Source organism: Bos indicus x Bos taurus, chromosome 3 (genome assembly GCF_003369695.1).
Source record: "Bos indicus x Bos taurus breed Angus x Brahman F1 hybrid chromosome 3, Bos_hybrid_MaternalHap_v2.0, whole genome shotgun sequence".
NCBI lineage: Eukaryota > Metazoa > Chordata > Mammalia > Artiodactyla > Bovidae > Bos > Bos indicus x Bos taurus.
This window is the reverse complement of record NC_040078.1, coordinates 105,760,938-105,779,258: the sequence shown is the minus strand read 5'-3', so window position 1 is coordinate 105,779,258 and position 18,321 is coordinate 105,760,938. Positions and strand designations below refer to the sequence as shown.

The 18,321-nt window shown below is 41.6% G+C and overlaps 2 protein-coding genes across 3 annotated transcripts in view; both read left to right on the top strand.

Annotated features, from left to right (window-relative positions):
* The first annotated feature begins 4,786 nt into the window (after positions 1–4,786).
* On the top strand, positions 4,787–16,690 carry EXO5 (exonuclease 5). 2 transcript variants are annotated; one of them, XM_027537673.1, is made up of 3 exons: positions 4,787–4,942; positions 5,784–5,841; positions 14,733–16,690. In XM_027537673.1, the coding sequence occupies exon 3, from the start codon at positions 14,758–14,760 to the stop codon at positions 15,868–15,870; it is 1,113 nt and encodes a 370-aa protein (XP_027393474.1). In that variant the 5' UTR covers positions 4,787–4,942; positions 5,784–5,841; positions 14,733–14,757; the 3' UTR covers positions 15,871–16,690. The 2 variants fall into 2 exon arrangements, with proteins under 2 accessions (XP_027393474.1, XP_027393475.1); XM_027537674.1 differs by having other exon boundaries at positions 4,853–4,942; positions 5,750–5,841.
* Positions 4,923–18,321, top strand: part of ZNF684 (zinc finger protein 684) — a 30,098-nt gene continuing 16,699 nt past the window's right edge. Inside the window, exons 1-2 of the mRNA XM_027537671.1 lie at positions 4,923–4,942; positions 5,784–5,841. The gene's annotated coding sequence lies outside the window, so the exon portion shown is untranslated. The remainder of the gene's footprint in view (positions 4,943–5,783; positions 5,842–18,321) is intronic.

Genomic DNA, 18,321 nt, shown 5'->3' with positions numbered 1-18,321 from the left:
GCAATCTTGATTCCAGCTTGTGCTTCTTCCAGCCCAGCATTTCTCATGATGTACTCTGCACAGAAGTTAAATAAGCAGGGTGACAATATACAGCCTTGACGTACTCCTTTTCCTGTTTGGAACCAGTCTGTTGTTCCATGTCCAGTTCTAATTGTTGCTTCCTGACCTGCATTTAGGTTTCTCAAGAGGCATGTCAGGTGGTCTGGTATTCCCATCTCTTGCAGAATTTTCCACAGTTCATTGTGATTCACACAGTCCAAGGCTTTGGCATAGTCAATAAAGCAGAAATTGATGTTTTTCTGGAGCTCTCTTGATTTTTCAATGATCCAGTGGATGTTGGCAATTTGATCTCTGATTCCTCTGCCTTTTCTAAAACCAGCTTGAACATCTGGAAGTTCACAGTTCATGTATTGCTGAAGCCTGGCTTGGAGAATTTTGAGCATTACTTTACTAGCGTGTGAGATGAGTGCAATTGTGGGGTATTTTGAGAATTCTTTGGCATTGCCTTTCTTTGGGATTGGAATGAAAACTGAACTTTTGGACAATTTCTGGACTTATATTTGAGATATTAGGGAATGGACTGTTTTTTCCACGGGACAAAAACCTGGAAGTGGCCCTGGAAGCTACTGACAGAGGAAGAGGAGGAAGATTGCATATAAATGAAACACAGAGCAAACAGATCCAAAAACTGGAGAGCGAAAACTCAGTTCTGATCACACTGATTGAGACCTGGATCAAGCCTCACTTGAAGCTAGAGCTCCTGGGTTTTCGAACTGATAAATGAATAAACCCTATTTGAGTCAAGGGTTCAAATGTCCTACATCTGAGGCGGCCTGTATTAGCAGAAGCATGGCTTAGTCTTACATTCTTAACACAGGTCCCCTAACTTCCTAGCTTTCAGTTTAGTTCGGGCGCTCAGTTGTGTCTGACTCTTTGCGACACCATGGACTGCAGCATGCCAGGCCTCCCTGTCCATCACCAACTCCCAGAATTTACTCAAACTCATGTCCATTGAGTCGGTGATGCCATCCAACCATCTCATTTTCTGTCGTCCCCTTCACCTCCCGCCTTCAATCTTTTCCAGCATCAGGATCTTTTCAAATGAGTCAGTTCTTTGCATCAGGTGGCCAAAGTATTGGAGTTTCAGCTTCAACATCAGTCCTTCCAGTGAATATCCAGGACTGATTTCCTTTAGGATGGACTGGTTGGATCTCCTTGCAGTCCAAGGGACTCTCAAGAGTCTTCTCCAACACCACAGTTCAAAAGCATCAATTCTTCAGTGCTCAGCTTTCTTTATAGTTCAACTCTCACATCCATACATGACTACTGGAAAAACTGTAACTTTGACTACATGGACCTTTGCTGGCAAAGTAATGTCTCTGCTTTTTAATATGCTGTCTAGGTTGGTCATAAATTTCCTTCCAAGGAGTAAGTGTCTTTTAATTTCATGGCTGCAGTCACCATCTGCAGTGATTTTGGAGCCCAAAAAAAGAAAGTCTGACACTGTTTCCACTGTTTCCCCATCTATTTCACATGAAGTGATGGGACCAGATGCCATGATCTTAGTTTTCTGAAGCTTTAAGCCAACTTCTTCACTCTCCTATTTCACTTTCATCAAGAGGCTCTTTAGTTCTTCACTTCCTGCCATAAGGGTAGTGTCATCTGCATATCTGAGGTTATCAATATTCGCCCTGGCAATCTTGATTCCAGCTTGTGCTTTATTCAGCCCAGCATTTCTCATGATGTACTCTGCATAGAAGTTAAATAAGCAGGGTGACAATATACAGCCTTGACGTACTCCTTTTCCTATTTGGAACCACTCTGTTGTTCCATGTCCAATTCTAACTGTTGCTTCTTGACCTGCATACAGATTTCGCAAGAGGCAGTTCAGGTGGTCTGGTATTCCCATCTCTTTCAGAATTTTCCATTTCTGCTTTATTTACTATGCCAAAGCCTTTGACTGTGTGGATCACAATAAACTGTGGAAAATTCCTAGCTTTAGGGCTACCTTTTCTGGCTTTCTCTAACTAAGCAATGCTGTTTTCAACTACCAGAAACTGGTGTTTTGCTGAAGAGAGCCTGATCCTAACACAGGGAAGAAGAGATTCTCAAATACAGAATATCATCAGTGGGTTTCTCTTAAGCATGTAACAATTATATCAATAATTGTTCTAGCACTTGTGACAAACAAAGACTTGAGTAAGATAAATTCCCTGCCCTTATATTCTGATGCTCAAGAAGAGCACTGTCCAAGAGCAATGTAATGTGAGTCAAAATAAAAATGCAAATCATATAAGGAATTTAAAATTTTCTAGCAACCAAATATAATGAAAGGCAGTAAATAAAATTAATTTTTAAATATCTTTAATTTGATATACTATATCCAAATATTATAATTCAACATGTAATTGAAATAAAAATTATTAGTTTTTTTTTTAATCTACAAATACAGTGTTTTATAGTTACAGCACATCTCATTTTGGTCTAGCTACATTGCAAATGCTTAAGAGCCCCATGTGCCTAGAGGCTAACGTGTTGGACAGTGGAATTCTAGAGAACACTCTTATAAACATTTAAATGAAAGAATGTAATCAGTGTGGTTTAGAGGTACAAATTCTATGCTCTGAAAGAGCAAGGAAGGTAAGACGGAAAGAGGAAACATGATTTGTGCCTAATAGTATTTCCTAGATTACAGACATCCCTGGAGGTAGAAGATCTAAATCAATGATTTTTGTATACAGATGGACCTTAAATCGAGGCAAATGGTAAAGAATCTGCCTGCCGACGCAGGAGACCCAAGAGACATGGGTTCAATCCCTGGGTCAGGAAAATCCCCTGGAGTAGGAAATGGCAACCCACTCCAGTATTCTTATCTGGAAAATTCCTTGGACAGAGGAGCCCTGCAGATTGCAATCCATGGGGTCACAGAGTCACATACCACTGAGCACACACACACACACAGACCTTAAAAACCTAGGCTTCTTATGATAGCCTTTTGGGGAAAGGGTAATATTTTCAGAAATTTGAGAATGAAAGCTTTGGGGAACATTATCCAGCTAACTTGGACATATGTTTTCCCCACTGTGTGGTCATTTCTCAATCCCTTTTGCTTGACTCCGCCCAGCAGTACTGCCTCCTCAAACTCTATTGGAAGAGACTAGGTCCATATGTGAAAGAGTGGAGGAGGGTCTTTCACAACATTGGGAATTACATCTTGGTGAAGGAAAGTTACATTTGGGAGGAGGCAGAAACCTCCAGCCTCAATAAGCAACGCCCACTCCTATTTCACTTAAGAAGATTTTCCTCAACTTTCCCATTTCCAAGAACAAGGATGTTTTCCTATGCAGCCACAAAATCACACTCAGGATGTTGGTAATTGGTTGAGTTATATAATTATCTAATATATGTCACATTTAACTTCTTCAACAGATCCAAAATGTCCTTTGTAGTTTTCTTTATTATTTAACATTTTTTTTAATACTACTTCAGTATTCTTGCCTGAGAAATCCCATGGACGGAGGAACCTGGTCGGCTACAGTCCATGGGGTCGCAAACAGGTGGACACAACTGAGTAAGTGTTCATGTATTTTTTAAAAGAAATATTTCCCTATTATGAAGTCCAAAATGTATCCAGGTCTTAAATCCTCCTGGAATTGATATTTGTGATGAAATAAGGTAAGTGTCTCATTTTTTTTCCATAAGGATACCCTATTGTCACAGACCCTTCACTGAAAAGACCAGCTTTTATTCCTCCATTGCTATGTGAGGCCACCTTTGTCACAAATCAAGTTTGCAAATATGTTATAAAAACTGTGTTTTTTAAAACAACGATTGTCATATAAGTCAGACAAGTAGTGGGGGGAAGGATCCATTGGGAGTTTGGGGTTGACATGTATATACTGCTATATTTAAAATAGATAACCAACCAGGACCTACTGTATAGCACAAGGAACACTGCTCAATATTCTGTAGTAACCTAATGGGAAAAGAATTTGAAAAATAATTGCTGTTGTTTAGTTGTTGTGTCCAATTCTTTTGTGACCGGGTGGATTGTGGCCTGCGAGTCTCCTTTGGCCATGGGATTTTCCAGGCAAAAATACTGGAATGGGTTGCCATGTCCTTCTCCAGGTAACCTTCCCAACTCAGGGATCGAACTGGGATCTCTTGCATTGGCAGGCGCGTTCTTTTACCCCTGAGCCACCAGGGAAGCCCCCCTCCCAAAATATATACGTGTATATGTATGAGCCACTTTGCTGCACACCTAAAAGAAACTAGGACAACATTGTTAATCAAAAGTGCTCCAATATAAAACCAAAATTAAAAAGAAAAAAAAGTCAGACTACTGGTCTTCTTAGGAAGGAGGCAGGGAGTGTATTTGTGAAGCGCCCGACACTTTTCTATTTTTGCTCTCCATGATGACATGTCTGTTCAGTGATTATTATACTTACCTTTCTAGTTCAGAATATAATTGTGTTACATTTCCTAACAAAAGGGTTAGCTAAAAAGTAAGCAAATAGAAAAAAGAAATACATTGATGAGACGAGTGCCAGCATCTTTGAAAAGTGAGTTTGTGGCTTTTCTCTCGGGTGGGGAAGCTGGTGCGAGATGCAAAGAACAATATACAGAATCCAAGGTGGCAAAGCGCAGGCTCAGCGCTAACGCATAACCGCACCAGGACCCCACTCCGATTCGCAGCGAGCCGCTTGCCAGTCTGAGTCGCAAGCCGGTTAAGACTAAGCGGCGCCGCAGAGGCTCTGGGAGGGGGCGGTCCTTGGGCAGGGGCTGGGCGTTGTGGGCGTGGTCTCCGGGCGGCTTTCCTGAGAAGCCGTCCTTTCAAGAAAGAGGACCTGACTAGTACTTGAGCCTAAAGGAAAAGAGTCCGGGAGCGGTTGCGAAGCTCCAGAGGAGCAGGTGAAGTCCTGGGTTCGGAGGCGTATCCAAGGTTAGGAGGGTTAGAAGAAGGCCGGCGAATGCGGGTGGCGGGCTGAGGGGTTGCGTTTTGGAACCCTGGGATCTGTATCCGCGGTTACGACGTCCCCCTGTCGCTTTCTCCGGGTGGGAACGGCTCCGGAGTAGCGGTTTATCTCGTCTGTTCCTGTGGGTTGAGGACCTTCTCACTTTGGAACACCCTGCTGTCGGCTGGGACCCCTTCCCGAAGCCGGCGATCCCCTTCTCGCCGCTCCTCTAGCACCTTGTAGGGAGTGCTCAGTAAACTTTTGGGCATGCTTGAGACTCCCGGGGAGACAGTGGTTTGGGGATGGTGGGAAGGTCCCCGCTGAAAGCAGAAGTTTCTGGGACCCGCAAGTCCGGGCTTGTACCGACCATGTCAGAATATTGGTGGTAAAGCCAGTGGCAGTTCCGGAGGCATCAGGAATCCGTCAGGGAGGAAAAGCCTCTGCATCTGAGATCTCTTTCTGAGCTTCTGAGCCCAGATTGGGGCTGGAAGAGGAAATTGACCTTGGAGTTGCAGGGAGATCTTCGCTATTGTTGACACTTTTACTTGCTGGAAGCAGGGATTGGATCGAGTGTCTGCATCCAGGGTGTGGGCAAAACGAAGAAGTTACGGAGAATTTGCCTGTAAAGAGAGGCAAGCATTACCTAGGATCTGGGTGGGCAACAGTCTGTGCAGTGAGGATCAGAGAGGAGGAAACACCACAGTGTGAGAGACTGGTCGGGTGAGAAAAGACCAAAAGTTGCTCTTTTACCACAGCAAGTCTGGCGGTTGCTAATCTGAATTCTCCAATTTCAGACCTGGTCTTTCAGAGTTCCTTTCTCTTCCCCAGACTTGTCAGTTCAGCATTCTGCCTTTCCCTGTGAGGAGGAAGATCAGCCAAGTCCCAGGTGAGTAGAAGTTTTTTCTCTCCTAAAATTTATTTTAATTCGACAGAGGGAATAGATACACTACCTCATGTCTTCCTAGTGTGTCATCACACTATCATATGGGCATCTGACTACTGTCGTAAAGTGTTAGTCACTCAATTATATCCAACTCCGTGACCCCATGGACTGTAGCCCACCAGGCTCTTCTGTCCTTGGAATTCTCCAGGCAAGAATACTGGAGTGGGTAGCCATTCCCTTCTCCAAGAAATCTTCCCAACCCAGGGATCGAACCCAGGTCTCCTGCATTGCAGGTAGATTCTTTACCGGCTAAAGCACCAGAGAAGCTGGTGTTGGAAGAAGTACTCTAATTTTAAAGATGTGTCAGTAGCCTCAGTAAAATGAAAAACTTGCCCAAGAGTACTCGGAAGGGACGTAGCCTACTACGAAATACTATTGACCTAGTCAGATTCAGAATCCAGAGCTGTAGGACCTCCAGACTCTTGACACTATGCTGGTGTTTCCCAAACATCTTATTCACTTACCACCTATTTATGCCATACCTGTGTACTACCTGTATTATTGTTATTCTCATATTTTTAATTTTTAACTTTTATTTTAAAAAACAAACTTGCACTGAGAAACACTGCATATGAAATTATGCATTTGATAGATGCTTTAAAGGCTTTATATTTATTCTAAGATGTATCTGCGGAGAAGACAATGGCACCCCACTCCAGTACTCTTGCCTGGAAAATCCCATGGACGGAGGAGCCTGGTAGGCTGAAGTCCATGGGGTCGATAGAGTCGGACACGACTAAGTGACTTCACTTTCACTTTTCACTTTCATGCATTGGAGAAGGAAATGGCAACCCACTCCAGAGTTCTCGCCTGGAGAATCCCAGGGACGGGGGAGCCTGGTGGGCTGCCGTCTATGGGGTCGCACAGAGTTGGACACGACTGAAGTGACTTAGTAGTAGTAGTAGTAAGATGTATCTGAAGGTGTTGATCTATGTACCATGTAAAATCGTCTCCTGTCAAAAAGATGCAGACTGCAATTTGGGATACCGTGCACTGTCATGCCTTTTAACTTTTGTTTTTTGATGAAGGGTAAAGATTCTCTCCCACTTTCAGGGACTTAACTGTCCAAATAACATTACTCATTTTGAAACTATCATTATCTAAGACCCACTTGTAGTTCAAGACACTTGTGCAAATGTGCTCCTGTGTTTTATTACTGTTGAAGTATCCTATAAAGCAATAACTTAATAGGATATATCCAGAAGTCTGAGCATTGTATTGCCTTTGTTTATTGCAAATAACTTTTCTTCCAGTTATCTGTGTCTTCTTTCTTTGGGGGAATTTAGACTATTTAATGGAGAAGGCAATGGCACCTCACTCCAGTACTCTTGCCTGGAAAATCCCATGGACGGAGGAGCCTGGTAGGCTGCAGACCATGGGTTTGTGAAGAGTCGGACACAACTGAGCGACTTCACTTTCACTTTTCACTTTCATGCATTGGAGAAGGAAATGGCAACCCACTCCAGTGTTCTTGCCTGGAGAATCCCAGGAACGGGGGAGCCTGGTGGGCCGCCGTCTATGGGGTCGCACAGAGTTGGACACGACTGAAGCGACTTAGCAGCAGCAGACTATTTAAAAGTTAGTTAAGTACAATGACAACTAATATTTGTACCATTTTCAAGGTACCAAATGTTAAACTTTTACCATGGGAGTTGGTGAATGCATCTCTTTTATTGTTCATTAGAGTAGCAAGGAGGAAATTTGGCTTATAACCTCAATCGGCTTAAATTCTATGTCAAGTTATTTTCCTGGGCACCCAAAGTCAAATACTAGTGGACTGATCATACTTTTTTTTTTTCCTATGAAGGGTTTGTTTTGCCGGAAGTCTTATTTTCGTTTCAGGTTTGAAGGGTTTACTCACAAAAGAAATAACTCATTATACACAATTTCAGGTTTTTTTAATAGAAAATTATTTGACTTAATTTCAATATACTATCATTAAAGAAAAGAAATAGAAACAATACAGAAAAGTAACAGCACATACATCACCAAATTGGGCTGGTCAATATCCAAATTTAAACAGTGCTGGGAAGTTCCTCGATAATAGCAAGCTGAAGTCCCAATTAGGAAAAGGTCCCAGGCAGTGCCTCCACTCCACCCGTGAGACTTCACATTGCAGTTTCAGGGATTCCCGCATATTTGTGTGCAAAAATGCAGCTCTGGTTTTACTTTAATTTTTTTTACAATGCTGTTTGTTTTACCTTGTGAGTCATAGGATTTCATTATACCCTGAGCTGTTGGCCAGACCTCCAGGGGCTCAAGAATTCTAAGACCTACTCCCTTTCTTATCTAAAGTGCTGCCTGACTTACTATGCTTGTGGGTAGGCACTGAATCTGGGCAGTGTCCATGCAGGTCAGAAGCCAGGTCAGGGGCCTGCCCTCCTGCTCCTGAAGCCTGAACAAGACTTTCTCCATTTTAATTTCCCTGTCAGCCTCAGGGTTGTTTAGATTGAAAGAGCATGTTGTTGTTCAGTCTCTCAGTTGTGTCAGACTCTTGTGACCCCATAGACTGGCAGCACGCCAGGCTTCCCTGTCCATCTCCAACTCCCAAAGCTTGCTCAAACTCATGTCCATCAAGTCAGTGATGCCATCCAACCATCTCATCCTCTGTTGTCCCCTTCTACTCCTGTCTTCAATCTTTCCCATAGTCAGGGTCTTTTCCAATGAGTCAGTTCTTCACATCAGGTGGCCAAAATATTGGAGTTTCAGCTTCAGCCTCAGTCCTTCCAATTAATATTCAGGACTGATTTCCTTTAGGATTGACTGCTTTGATCTCCTTGTAGTCCAAGGGACTTTCAAGAGTTTTCTCCAACACCACAGTTCAAAAGCATCAATTCTTCGGCGCTCAGCTTTATTTGTGGTCCAACTCTCATATCCATACATGACTACTGGAAAAACCGTAGCTTTGACTATATGGACCTTTGTAGGCAAAGTAACGTCTCTGCTTCTTAATATGCCGTCTAGGTTGGTCATCGGAGAAGGCAATGGCAAGCCACTCCAGTACTCTTGCCTGGAAAATCCCATGGATGGAGGAGCCTGGTGGGCTGCAGTCCATGGGGTCACTATGAGTCGGACGAGACTGAGGAACTTCACTTTCACTTTTCACTTTCACATAATGGAGAAGGAAATGGCAACCCACTCCAGTGTTCTTGCCTGGAGAATCCCAGGGACAGCAGAGCCTGGTGGGCTGCCGTCTATGGGGTCGCACAGAGTCAGACACAACTGAATCGACTTAGCAGCAGTAGCAGCAGGTTGGTTATAGCTTTTCTTCTAAGGAGCAAGTGTCTTTTAATTACATGGCTGCAGTCACCATCTGTAGTGACTTTGGAGCCCTAAAAAATAAAATCTGTCAGTGTTTCCAGTTTCCCCATCTATTTGCCATGAAATAATGGGACTGGATTCCATAATCTTAATTTTTTTAATGTTAAGTTTTAAGCCACCTTTTTCACTCTCTTCTTTCACTTTCATCAAGAGGCTCTTTAGTTCCTCTTCACTTTCTGCCACTACGATGGTATCATCTTCATATCTGAGGTTGTTGATATTTCCTGTCAATCTTGATTCCAGCTTGTGCTTCATCCAGCCCAGCATTTTGCATAATGTACTCTGCTTATAGGTTAAATAAGCAGAGTGGCAATATACAGCCTTGACATACTCCTTTCCCAATTTGGAGCCAGTCTCTTGTTCCATGTCCAGTTCTAACTGTTGCTTCTTGACCTGCATACAGATTTCTCAGGAGGCAGGTAAGGTGGTCTGGTATTCTCATCTCTTGAAGAATTTTCCACAGTTTGTTGTGATCCACACAGTCAAAGGCTTTGGCATAGTCAATGAAGCAGAAGTGGATGTTTTTTTTCTGGAACTCTCTTGCTTTTTTGATGATCCAGCGGATGTTGGCAATTTGATCTCTGGTTCCGCTGCCTTTTCTAAATCCAGCTTAAACATCTGTAAGTTATCAGTTCATGTACTATTGAAGCTTAGCTTAGAGAATTTTGAGCATTACTTTGCTAGCGTGTGAGATGAGTGCATTTGTACAGTAGTTTGAACATTCTTTAGCATTGCCTTTCTTTGGGATTGGAATGAAAACTGACCTTTTCCAGTCCTGTGGCCACTGCTGAGTTTTCCAAATTTGTTGGCATATTGAGTGCAGCACTTTCACAGCATCATCTTTTAGGATTTGAAATAGCTCAACTGGAATTCTATCACCTCCACTAGCTTTGTTTGTAGTGATGCTTCCTAAGGCCACTTGACTTTGCATTCCAGGATGTCTGACTCTAGGTGAGTAATCACACCATCGTGGTCATCTGGGTCATGAAGATCTTTTTTGTACAGTTCTTCTGTGTATTCTTGCCATCTCTTCTTAATATCTTCTGCTTCTGTTTAGGTCCATACCATTTCTGTCCTTTATTGTGCCCGTCTTTGCATGAAATGTTCCCTTGGTATTTCTGATTTTCTTGAGAGCTCTCTAGTCTTTCCCATTCTATTGTTTTCCTCTATTTCTTTGCATTGATCATTGAGAAAGGCTTTCTTATCTCACCTTGCTATTCTTTGGAACTCTGCATTCAAATGGGTATATTTTTCCTTTTCTCCTTTGCCTTTTGCTTCTCTTCTTCTCTCAGCTATTTGTAAGGCCTCCTCAGACAACCATTTTGCCTTTTTGCATTTCTTTTTCTTGGTGATGGTCTTGATCACTGCCTTGTGTACAATGTCACAAACCTCCATCAACAGTTCTTTAGGCACTCTATCTATCAGATCTAATCCCTTGAATCTATTTGTCACTTCCGCTTATAATCATAAGGAGTTTGATTTAGGTCATACCTAAATAGTCTAGTGGTTTTCCCTACTTTGTTCAATTTAAGTCTGAATTTGGCAATAAGGAGTTCATGATCTGAGCCACAGTCAGCTCCCAGTCTTGTTTTTATTGACTTTATAGAGCTTCTCCATCTTCAGCTGTAAAGAATGTAATCAATCTGATTTCGGTATTAACCATCTGGTGATGTCCATGTGTAGAGTCTTCTCTTGTGTTGTTGAAGAGGGTTTTTGGTATGACCAGTGTGTTCTCTTGGTAAAACTCTTTTAGCCTTTGCCCTGCTTCATTTTTTACTCCAAGGCCAAACTTGCCTGTTATTCCAGGTATCTCCTGACTTCCTACTTTTGCATTCCAGTCCCCTATGATAAAAAGGACATCTTTTTTTGTTTTAGTTCTAGATGGTCTTATAGGTCTTCATAGAAACCATTCAACTTCAGTTTCTTTGGCATTAGTGGTTGGAGCATAGACTTGGATTACCATGATATTGAATGGTTTGCCTTGGAAATGAACACAGATCATTCTGCCATTTTTGAGATTGCACCCAAGTACTGCATTTCGGACTCTTCTGTTGACTATGAAGGCTACTCCATATCTTCTAAGGGATTCTTGTCCACAGTAGTAGATATAATGGTCATCTGAATTAAATTTGCCCATTCCAGTCCATTTTAGTTTACTGATTCCTAAAATGTTGATGTTCACTCTTGCCATCTCCTGTTTGACCACTTCCAATTTACCTTGATTCATGGACCTGACATTCCAGGTTCCTATAAAATATTGTTCTTTACAGCATCAGACTTTACTTCTATCACCAGTCACATCCACAGCTGGGTGTTGTTTTTGCTTTGGCTCTGTCTCTTCATTCTTTCTGGAGTTATTTCTCCACTGATCTCCAGTAGCATATTGGGCATCTACCGACCTGGGGAGTTCATCTTTCAGTGTCATATTTTTGTGCCTTTTCATACTGTCCATGGGATTCTCAAGGCGAGAATACTGACCTGGTTTGCCTTCCCTTCTCCAGTGGATCATGTTTTGTCAGAACTCTCTGTGACCAGTCCATCTTGGGTGACCCTACACAGCATGGCTCATAGTTTCTGCAACCTTTATAGTGACTTTTTCGGCTACCAACTGGAAAATGGACTTGATCAGCTAAAATAAATCTTTGACATTGTAACATGGACAATTGTCCTTGCGAATTGCATAATTCTCTCTCCAGTTTTGACTTCTCTTCAGCCAGTTTTAATTTGGCTTCATGTACCTTACAATAGGCAGAGAGGTAGATCCAGCCTGTCTGACCCAGGGCAGTACATTCTTATCCTTTCTCAATTGGCATGAGCTGCAAACATTCAATAAATTCTAAAGTTTTGGCATGCTTATTTTGGGGTCTCAGTTCTCACGCAATCCGGTGGATACGCCCCATTCAGTAGCTAATGAGCAATAAGGCAAATCTTCCCATCCAGGAATTAAAAACTTCATTAATCTTAATCTCTTGTGGCATTTTGCTTCATGAATCCTGCTTGCAGTGCCAGTTTATATTTTGCTTTAAGTTTTACTTTCATTTCAGGTTTGAAGGATTCATTAACAAAAGAAACCACGTGTTACTCACAATTCAATTTTTTATAGGAGATTATCTGACTTAATTTCAATATACAGCCATTAAAAGAAAAGAAACAAACAAACAAACAAAAGAAACAATAGAGAAAAGTAACAGGACATACATCACCAAGTTGGGCTGGCCAACATCCAGATATAAACAGCACTGCAAAGTCCCTCCTTATATAGCAGCCTGGAGTCCCAGGTGGGAGAAGATCCCAGGTAGGGCATCCACTCCACAGGTGAGACTTCAAACTGCAGTTTTGGGAGGTCCCACTTAAAAATCCAGGCCGCAAACAGATATATTATCAGTTTTCAAGAACGAATGCAGTTCTGGTTTTACTTTACTCTTTTCACAATACTGTTTATCTTGAGTCACAGAATTTCATTATACCCTGAGCAGTTGGCCAGACCTCCAGGGGCTCAAGAATTCCAAAACCCACTCCCTTTCTTATCTAAAGTGCTGCCTGACTTACTATGCTGTGGGCAGGCCTGGAATCTGGACAATGTCAAGATGTTTTTAGGGCACTTGGGGAAATTTGAATATGGACTAGAGTATTAGGGAATTATTTTATTAGGTGTGATAATATTGTAGTTAATGTAAAAGTCTTCTTTGGAAATGTATGCTGAAGCATTTATATTTGAAGCATTATGCTGCCTGTAATTTATATTAAAATAGTTAAACTGAAAACAAAAAGCACCTGAAAGAAGCAAATACAGCAACATATCAACAGTTGCTAACTAGATTGTGTTCATTGTTCTATTCTTTCTATCTCCTGCGTTTGAGAAATTGCTTGTTGTAAAGAGAGGGAGTACTTGTCCTGTAGTAAAGTAGTGAGATGTTAAATGTGAAGCACTTGGTTCAGTGTCTAGCACATTTGGCTGTGCAGTGCAGCATGTGGGATCTTAGTTCTCCAACCAGGAACAGAACCTGTGCCCCCTGCAGTAGAAGCATGGAGCCCAATCCACTGGACCGCTAGGGAATTCCCAATATCCACTATTATTTGTAGCAAAATCCAGTAATATTTGTTGGCTTCCCAGGTGGTGCTAGTGGTAAAGAATCCACCTGCTAATGCAGGAGATATAACAAACTGGTTTCAGTTCCTGGGTCAGGGAGATCCCCTGCTGGAGAGCTTGGCAACCCACTCCAGTATTCTTGCCTGGAGGATCCTATGGACAGAGGAGCCTGGTGGGCTACAGTCCATAGGGTCGAAAAAAGTCGGACATGATTGAAGTGATTTAGCAAGCATGCTCATACAGTAATATTTTAAGAGTGTTCACTGACAGATGTTTTCCATCATAAGCTAATTTCTTGTGGGGAGAGAAAATAAAACTTAGCAAGAAACATCAATTTCTATAATGTTAGGAGGAATTTATAAAGGCAGTAAAGGTAAAGTATTAATATGTCTCAAATAGAAAAACAACTGATTTCTGCATGTTGCTGTGAATATCCTCTACTACTGTATGCTGTTACTTTGTATATGGGTAGGTCTATTTGCATTTATCTGTAGTTAGTTTTTAAATTTTGCCACACCGTGTTCCTGAAACAGTCACTGTAGAGCTGATTTTCCTCATGGAACACTTTGGTATTGAGATTTGTTTTCCTAGCTAAGGACTTTGTATTTAGAGGAATTGTAGAAGCAGTCCATGATAAACTGGCAGACATTGTACAACATTTACAGTGTTCTGTATTTACTTAAAATAATGAAATAATATCCCAAGGCAGTAGAGATTTATATATATATATATTTTTTTTTTTTTTTTTTTTAAATTTATATTTGGCTGTGCTGGTTCTTTTTGTTGTGCAGGCTTTTCTCTAGTTGCAGCCGGCAGGGGCCACCCTCTAGTCACGGTGCATGGACTTCCCTTTGCAGTGACTTCTCTTGTTGTGGAACACGGGCCCTAGGGTACGCAGGCTTCAGTAGTTACAGCTCCTGGGCTCTAGAGTACAGGCTCAATAGTTGTGACACATAGGCTTAGTTGCTTCTGAGGATGTGGGATCTTCCTGGACCAGGGATCAAACCCATGTCTCCTGCATTGGCAGGCAGATTCTTTACTACTGAGCCACCAGGGAAGCCCCAGGAGAGCTTTGAAGGAAAAAGGACAAACCTTAAATCTCCTTTTAAATGGAGAAATTGAGGATGAGGAAAGTGATTTGCTTAAAGTCACATAATATGTTAGTGCCAGATTTAGGAATAAAACTATTTTGCACTTAAAAAATATTTGCCAAGTATTCACATATGGATGATACAGTGAGCCTTATTGTAAACTGCATGTGTGCTACAACTCTATAGCATTATTAATTGTTCATAAATTAATAAGCATCTTTAAAGACTATATATAAATAATTAGTTGTGAATCTTTTTCTCATTGGAATTCAAAAGTGCTTTTGAGAAATTTTCCATTTGGATAATGCATTTCTTTAATATGATGTGTACAGCCTTTGCCCAATCCAGAGCTGTGCCATGGCAGAGACTGAGGAAGAGGAGACGGTGTCAGAAGAGGCTTCTGGATTCTCAGACTTGAGTGACTCAGAACTTTTGGACCTGGAGGATACACAAGAGTCAAGTGCTTCAGCTAGCAAGCCTGGTCCTTCTTATGAATTACCTGGGAAGGATGACAAGCTCATAAGGTCACCAAAATGGAAACGAAGATTGGATGTCTCATCACCTATGGAGCGATTTCATCTGAAATATTTGTATGTCACTGACCTGTCTACTCAGAACTGGTGTGAACAGCAAATGGTATATGGAAAGGAGTTTTCTGGTTTCTTGACACCTGAGAAATCAGCGATTTTGGATACTGGTGCCAGCATCCATCTAGCTAGAGAACTAGAAGTTCATGATCTTGTGAGTATCCCCATCACCAGTAAAGAAGATGCTTGGGCAGTTAAGTTTCTGAACATATTATCAATGATTCCTACCCTGCAGTCAGAAGGGCGCATCAGAGAGTTTCCAGTGTTTGCAGAAGTGGAGGGTGTGCTTCTTGTTGGTGTGATTGATGAGCTGCACTATACAGCCAGCGGGGAACTGGAACTGACTGAACTCAAGACCCGTGGGAACCCTGTGCTCCCTTCAGATGCTCAGAAAAAAAAAGACTATTTTCAAGTCAGCCTGTACAAATATATCTTTGATGCCATGGTACAGGGGAAAGTGACTGCTGCTAGCTTAATCCACCACACAAAACTGGATCCAGAAAAGCCACTGGGACCTTCAGTGCTGAGGCATGCCCAGCAGGGAGGCTACTCTGTGAAGTCCTTGGGTGACCTCATAGAACTGGTCTTCTTGTCTCTAACACTGTCTGACCTCCCACTTATTGATAGCCTGAAAATTGAGTATGTCCACCAAGGGACTGCCACTGTGCTAGGTACAGAGATGGTGGCCTTTGCAGAGAAGGAGGTGAGAAGCAAAGTACAGCATTATATGACCTACTGGATGGGCCACCGAGAGCCTCAAGGGGTTGATGTGGAGGAGGCCTGGAAATGCCGGATGTGCAACTATGCAGATATCTGTGAGTGGAAGAAGAGCGGTGGGTTGATCAGTGCCACGCTAGAGCCACAAGTCAAAAAGGCCAAATGAACAGAAGATGTGCCTTCAAGAACTTGGATGTTTCCTGCATCTAATGTACTCAGCAGAGTTAAAGAGGCCCAGTCTCTTCAACCAAGCTTGAATTTCTTGGACAGTGTTCTTATTTTGGTTCTTTTCATATTTCCTCAGCCTCTAACCTCACAAATCCAAGACCCTGGCTCATGGCTGAGTGGGAGAGATCTGGGATTATACTATCCCTAGAATTTTGCCACAGGTCGCCAAAAAGACAAATGCTTATCATGGCTTGAGCACAATCATTGTTTTCTTAAGATTCTTCCATTTCTTTTAAGTCTCTTCCCTATGTTTTTCTCAATCAAGATTTCTACAAGGTGCTGTAGCATGTGCCAGAATTTCCTTTTTAAGACTGAATAATATTCTACTGTGTCAATAGCTTTTAAAAGTAAATGAGAGCAAAGTAGTATTCCAAAGGAGGAGCTGACATGGTAAAAGCTAACATGGTGCAGAATGATTTATCTCAGATGGATCTGAAACTGGAAATATTACAGTGGTGTCACAGTCCACCAGGTTGTCAGATCCTCACATGTGGAAGCTAAAAATGCAGATGGTTCTGTTGACTTGGGAACAAGGGGAGGGTCTAAGTCCTGGAGGTCTGGATGAAGTGAAAAATGAGCTGTATTGAATTCCAGGTCAGTATCCTAGGAATACTGATTAAGCCTCATAAGCAGAATCTGTGAATGTGGACCACGAATAAGCTAAGAATTGTTATCCCAGCCTCAGTAGCTCTAATTCCACTGAACTTCACTTCTGCTGTTCTTTAATAATGTCTCCAATAAACACAACATTCATTGAATATCTTTATTGGGAGTATCTTTTTCCAGTCTGTGGCTTGCCTTTTTATTCTGTCATGGTGTCTTTTGATGAACAAAATATTGCTGAAGACCAGTTGGAATGTTTCATTAGTGCTTTTGGTATCTCACTTAAGATATACAATATTTTTCAACTTCAACACACCTTGTTTCTTTTACTTATCAATGTACTTTAGAGTTGTTTCATATTAGTATTTATAGTTCACCTCCTTCCTTTTAGTTGCTGCAAAGGGTTCCATTGTAAAGATATACTGTTTATCTAACTAGACCTCTATTTATATATACTTAAGCTATTTCCTATCTTTTCCTACTACAAACACTATAATAATGTATAAAGTAGAAAGTAAATATTGGTCTTACATGCATACCTGTTAATTCTGAATCTCAAAATAACCATCAATAGGAAGTTGGATAAGGTTCTTCAAGATACTTTGTGGATGTATCAAAAATCATATATTTAAATATATTTAAATCATACATTTAAATATAAATCAAATACATGTGTTGGGTGTATGTGATTAGACATAAAAAATCTTCTGTAGATGCTTGTTTTTTCAGGTGAACATAGAGTATTTATCAAAATAGACTATTTCTAGGCCATAAAACAAATCTGAATAAATTTATGTGGATGAAAGTCATACAAAGTATGCTATCTGATCACAATGGAATTAAGTTAGAGTTTGATGACAGATATCTGAACAATCAAAAATTATGTGCAAACTAAATTACACACTAAAGTACCCTCAGTTCAGTTCAGTCGCTCAGTTGTGTCTGACTCTTTGCGACCCCATGAATCGCAGCACGCCAGGCCTCCTGTCCATTACCAACTCCTGGAGTTCACTCAGACTCATGTCCATCGAGTCAGTGATGCCATCCAGCCATCTCATCCTCTGTCGTCCCCTTCTTCTCCTGCCCTCAATCCCTCCCAGCATCAGAGTTTTTTCCAATGAGTCAACTCTTCGCACGAGGTGGCCAAAGTACTGGAGTTTCAGCTTTAGCATCATTCCTTCCAAAGAAATCCCAGGGCTGATCTCCTTCAGAATGGACTGGTTGGATCTCCTTGCAGTCCAAGGGACTCTCAAGAGTCTTCTCCAACACCACAGTTCAAAAGCATCAATTCTTCGGCGATCAGCTTTCTTCACAGTCCAACTCTCACATCCATACATGACCACAGGAAAAACCATAGCCTTGACTAGACGAACCTTTGTTGGCAAAGTAATGTCTCTGCTTTTCAATATGCTGTCTAGGTTGGTCATAACTTTTCTTCCAAGGAGTAAGCATCTTTTAATTTCATGGCTGCAGTGACCATCTGCAGTGATTTTGGAGCCCCCCAAAATAAAGTGTGACACTGTTTCCACTGTTTCCCCATCTATTTCCCATGAAGTGATGGGACCAGATGCCATGATCTTCATTTTCTAAGATATCACAAAAAGAGAAATTACTTATATTTACTTGAAAATATACAAAAATGTGTGGGAGGCAGTATATTTCAGGGAAATTGATAACACTAAATGCCTAATTGGATACCTAATTGATATGTGAACCGTGAACTTCCTGATGTTCAAGCTGGTTTTAGAAAAGGCAGAGGAACCAGAGATCAAATTGCCAACATCTG

Bases quoted from the DNA above. Each gene is read 5' to 3' on its own strand.
- EXO5 (XM_027537673.1), top strand. From the start codon at position 14,758: ATGGCAGAGACTGAGGAAGAGGAGACGGTGTCAGAAGAGGCTTCTGGA.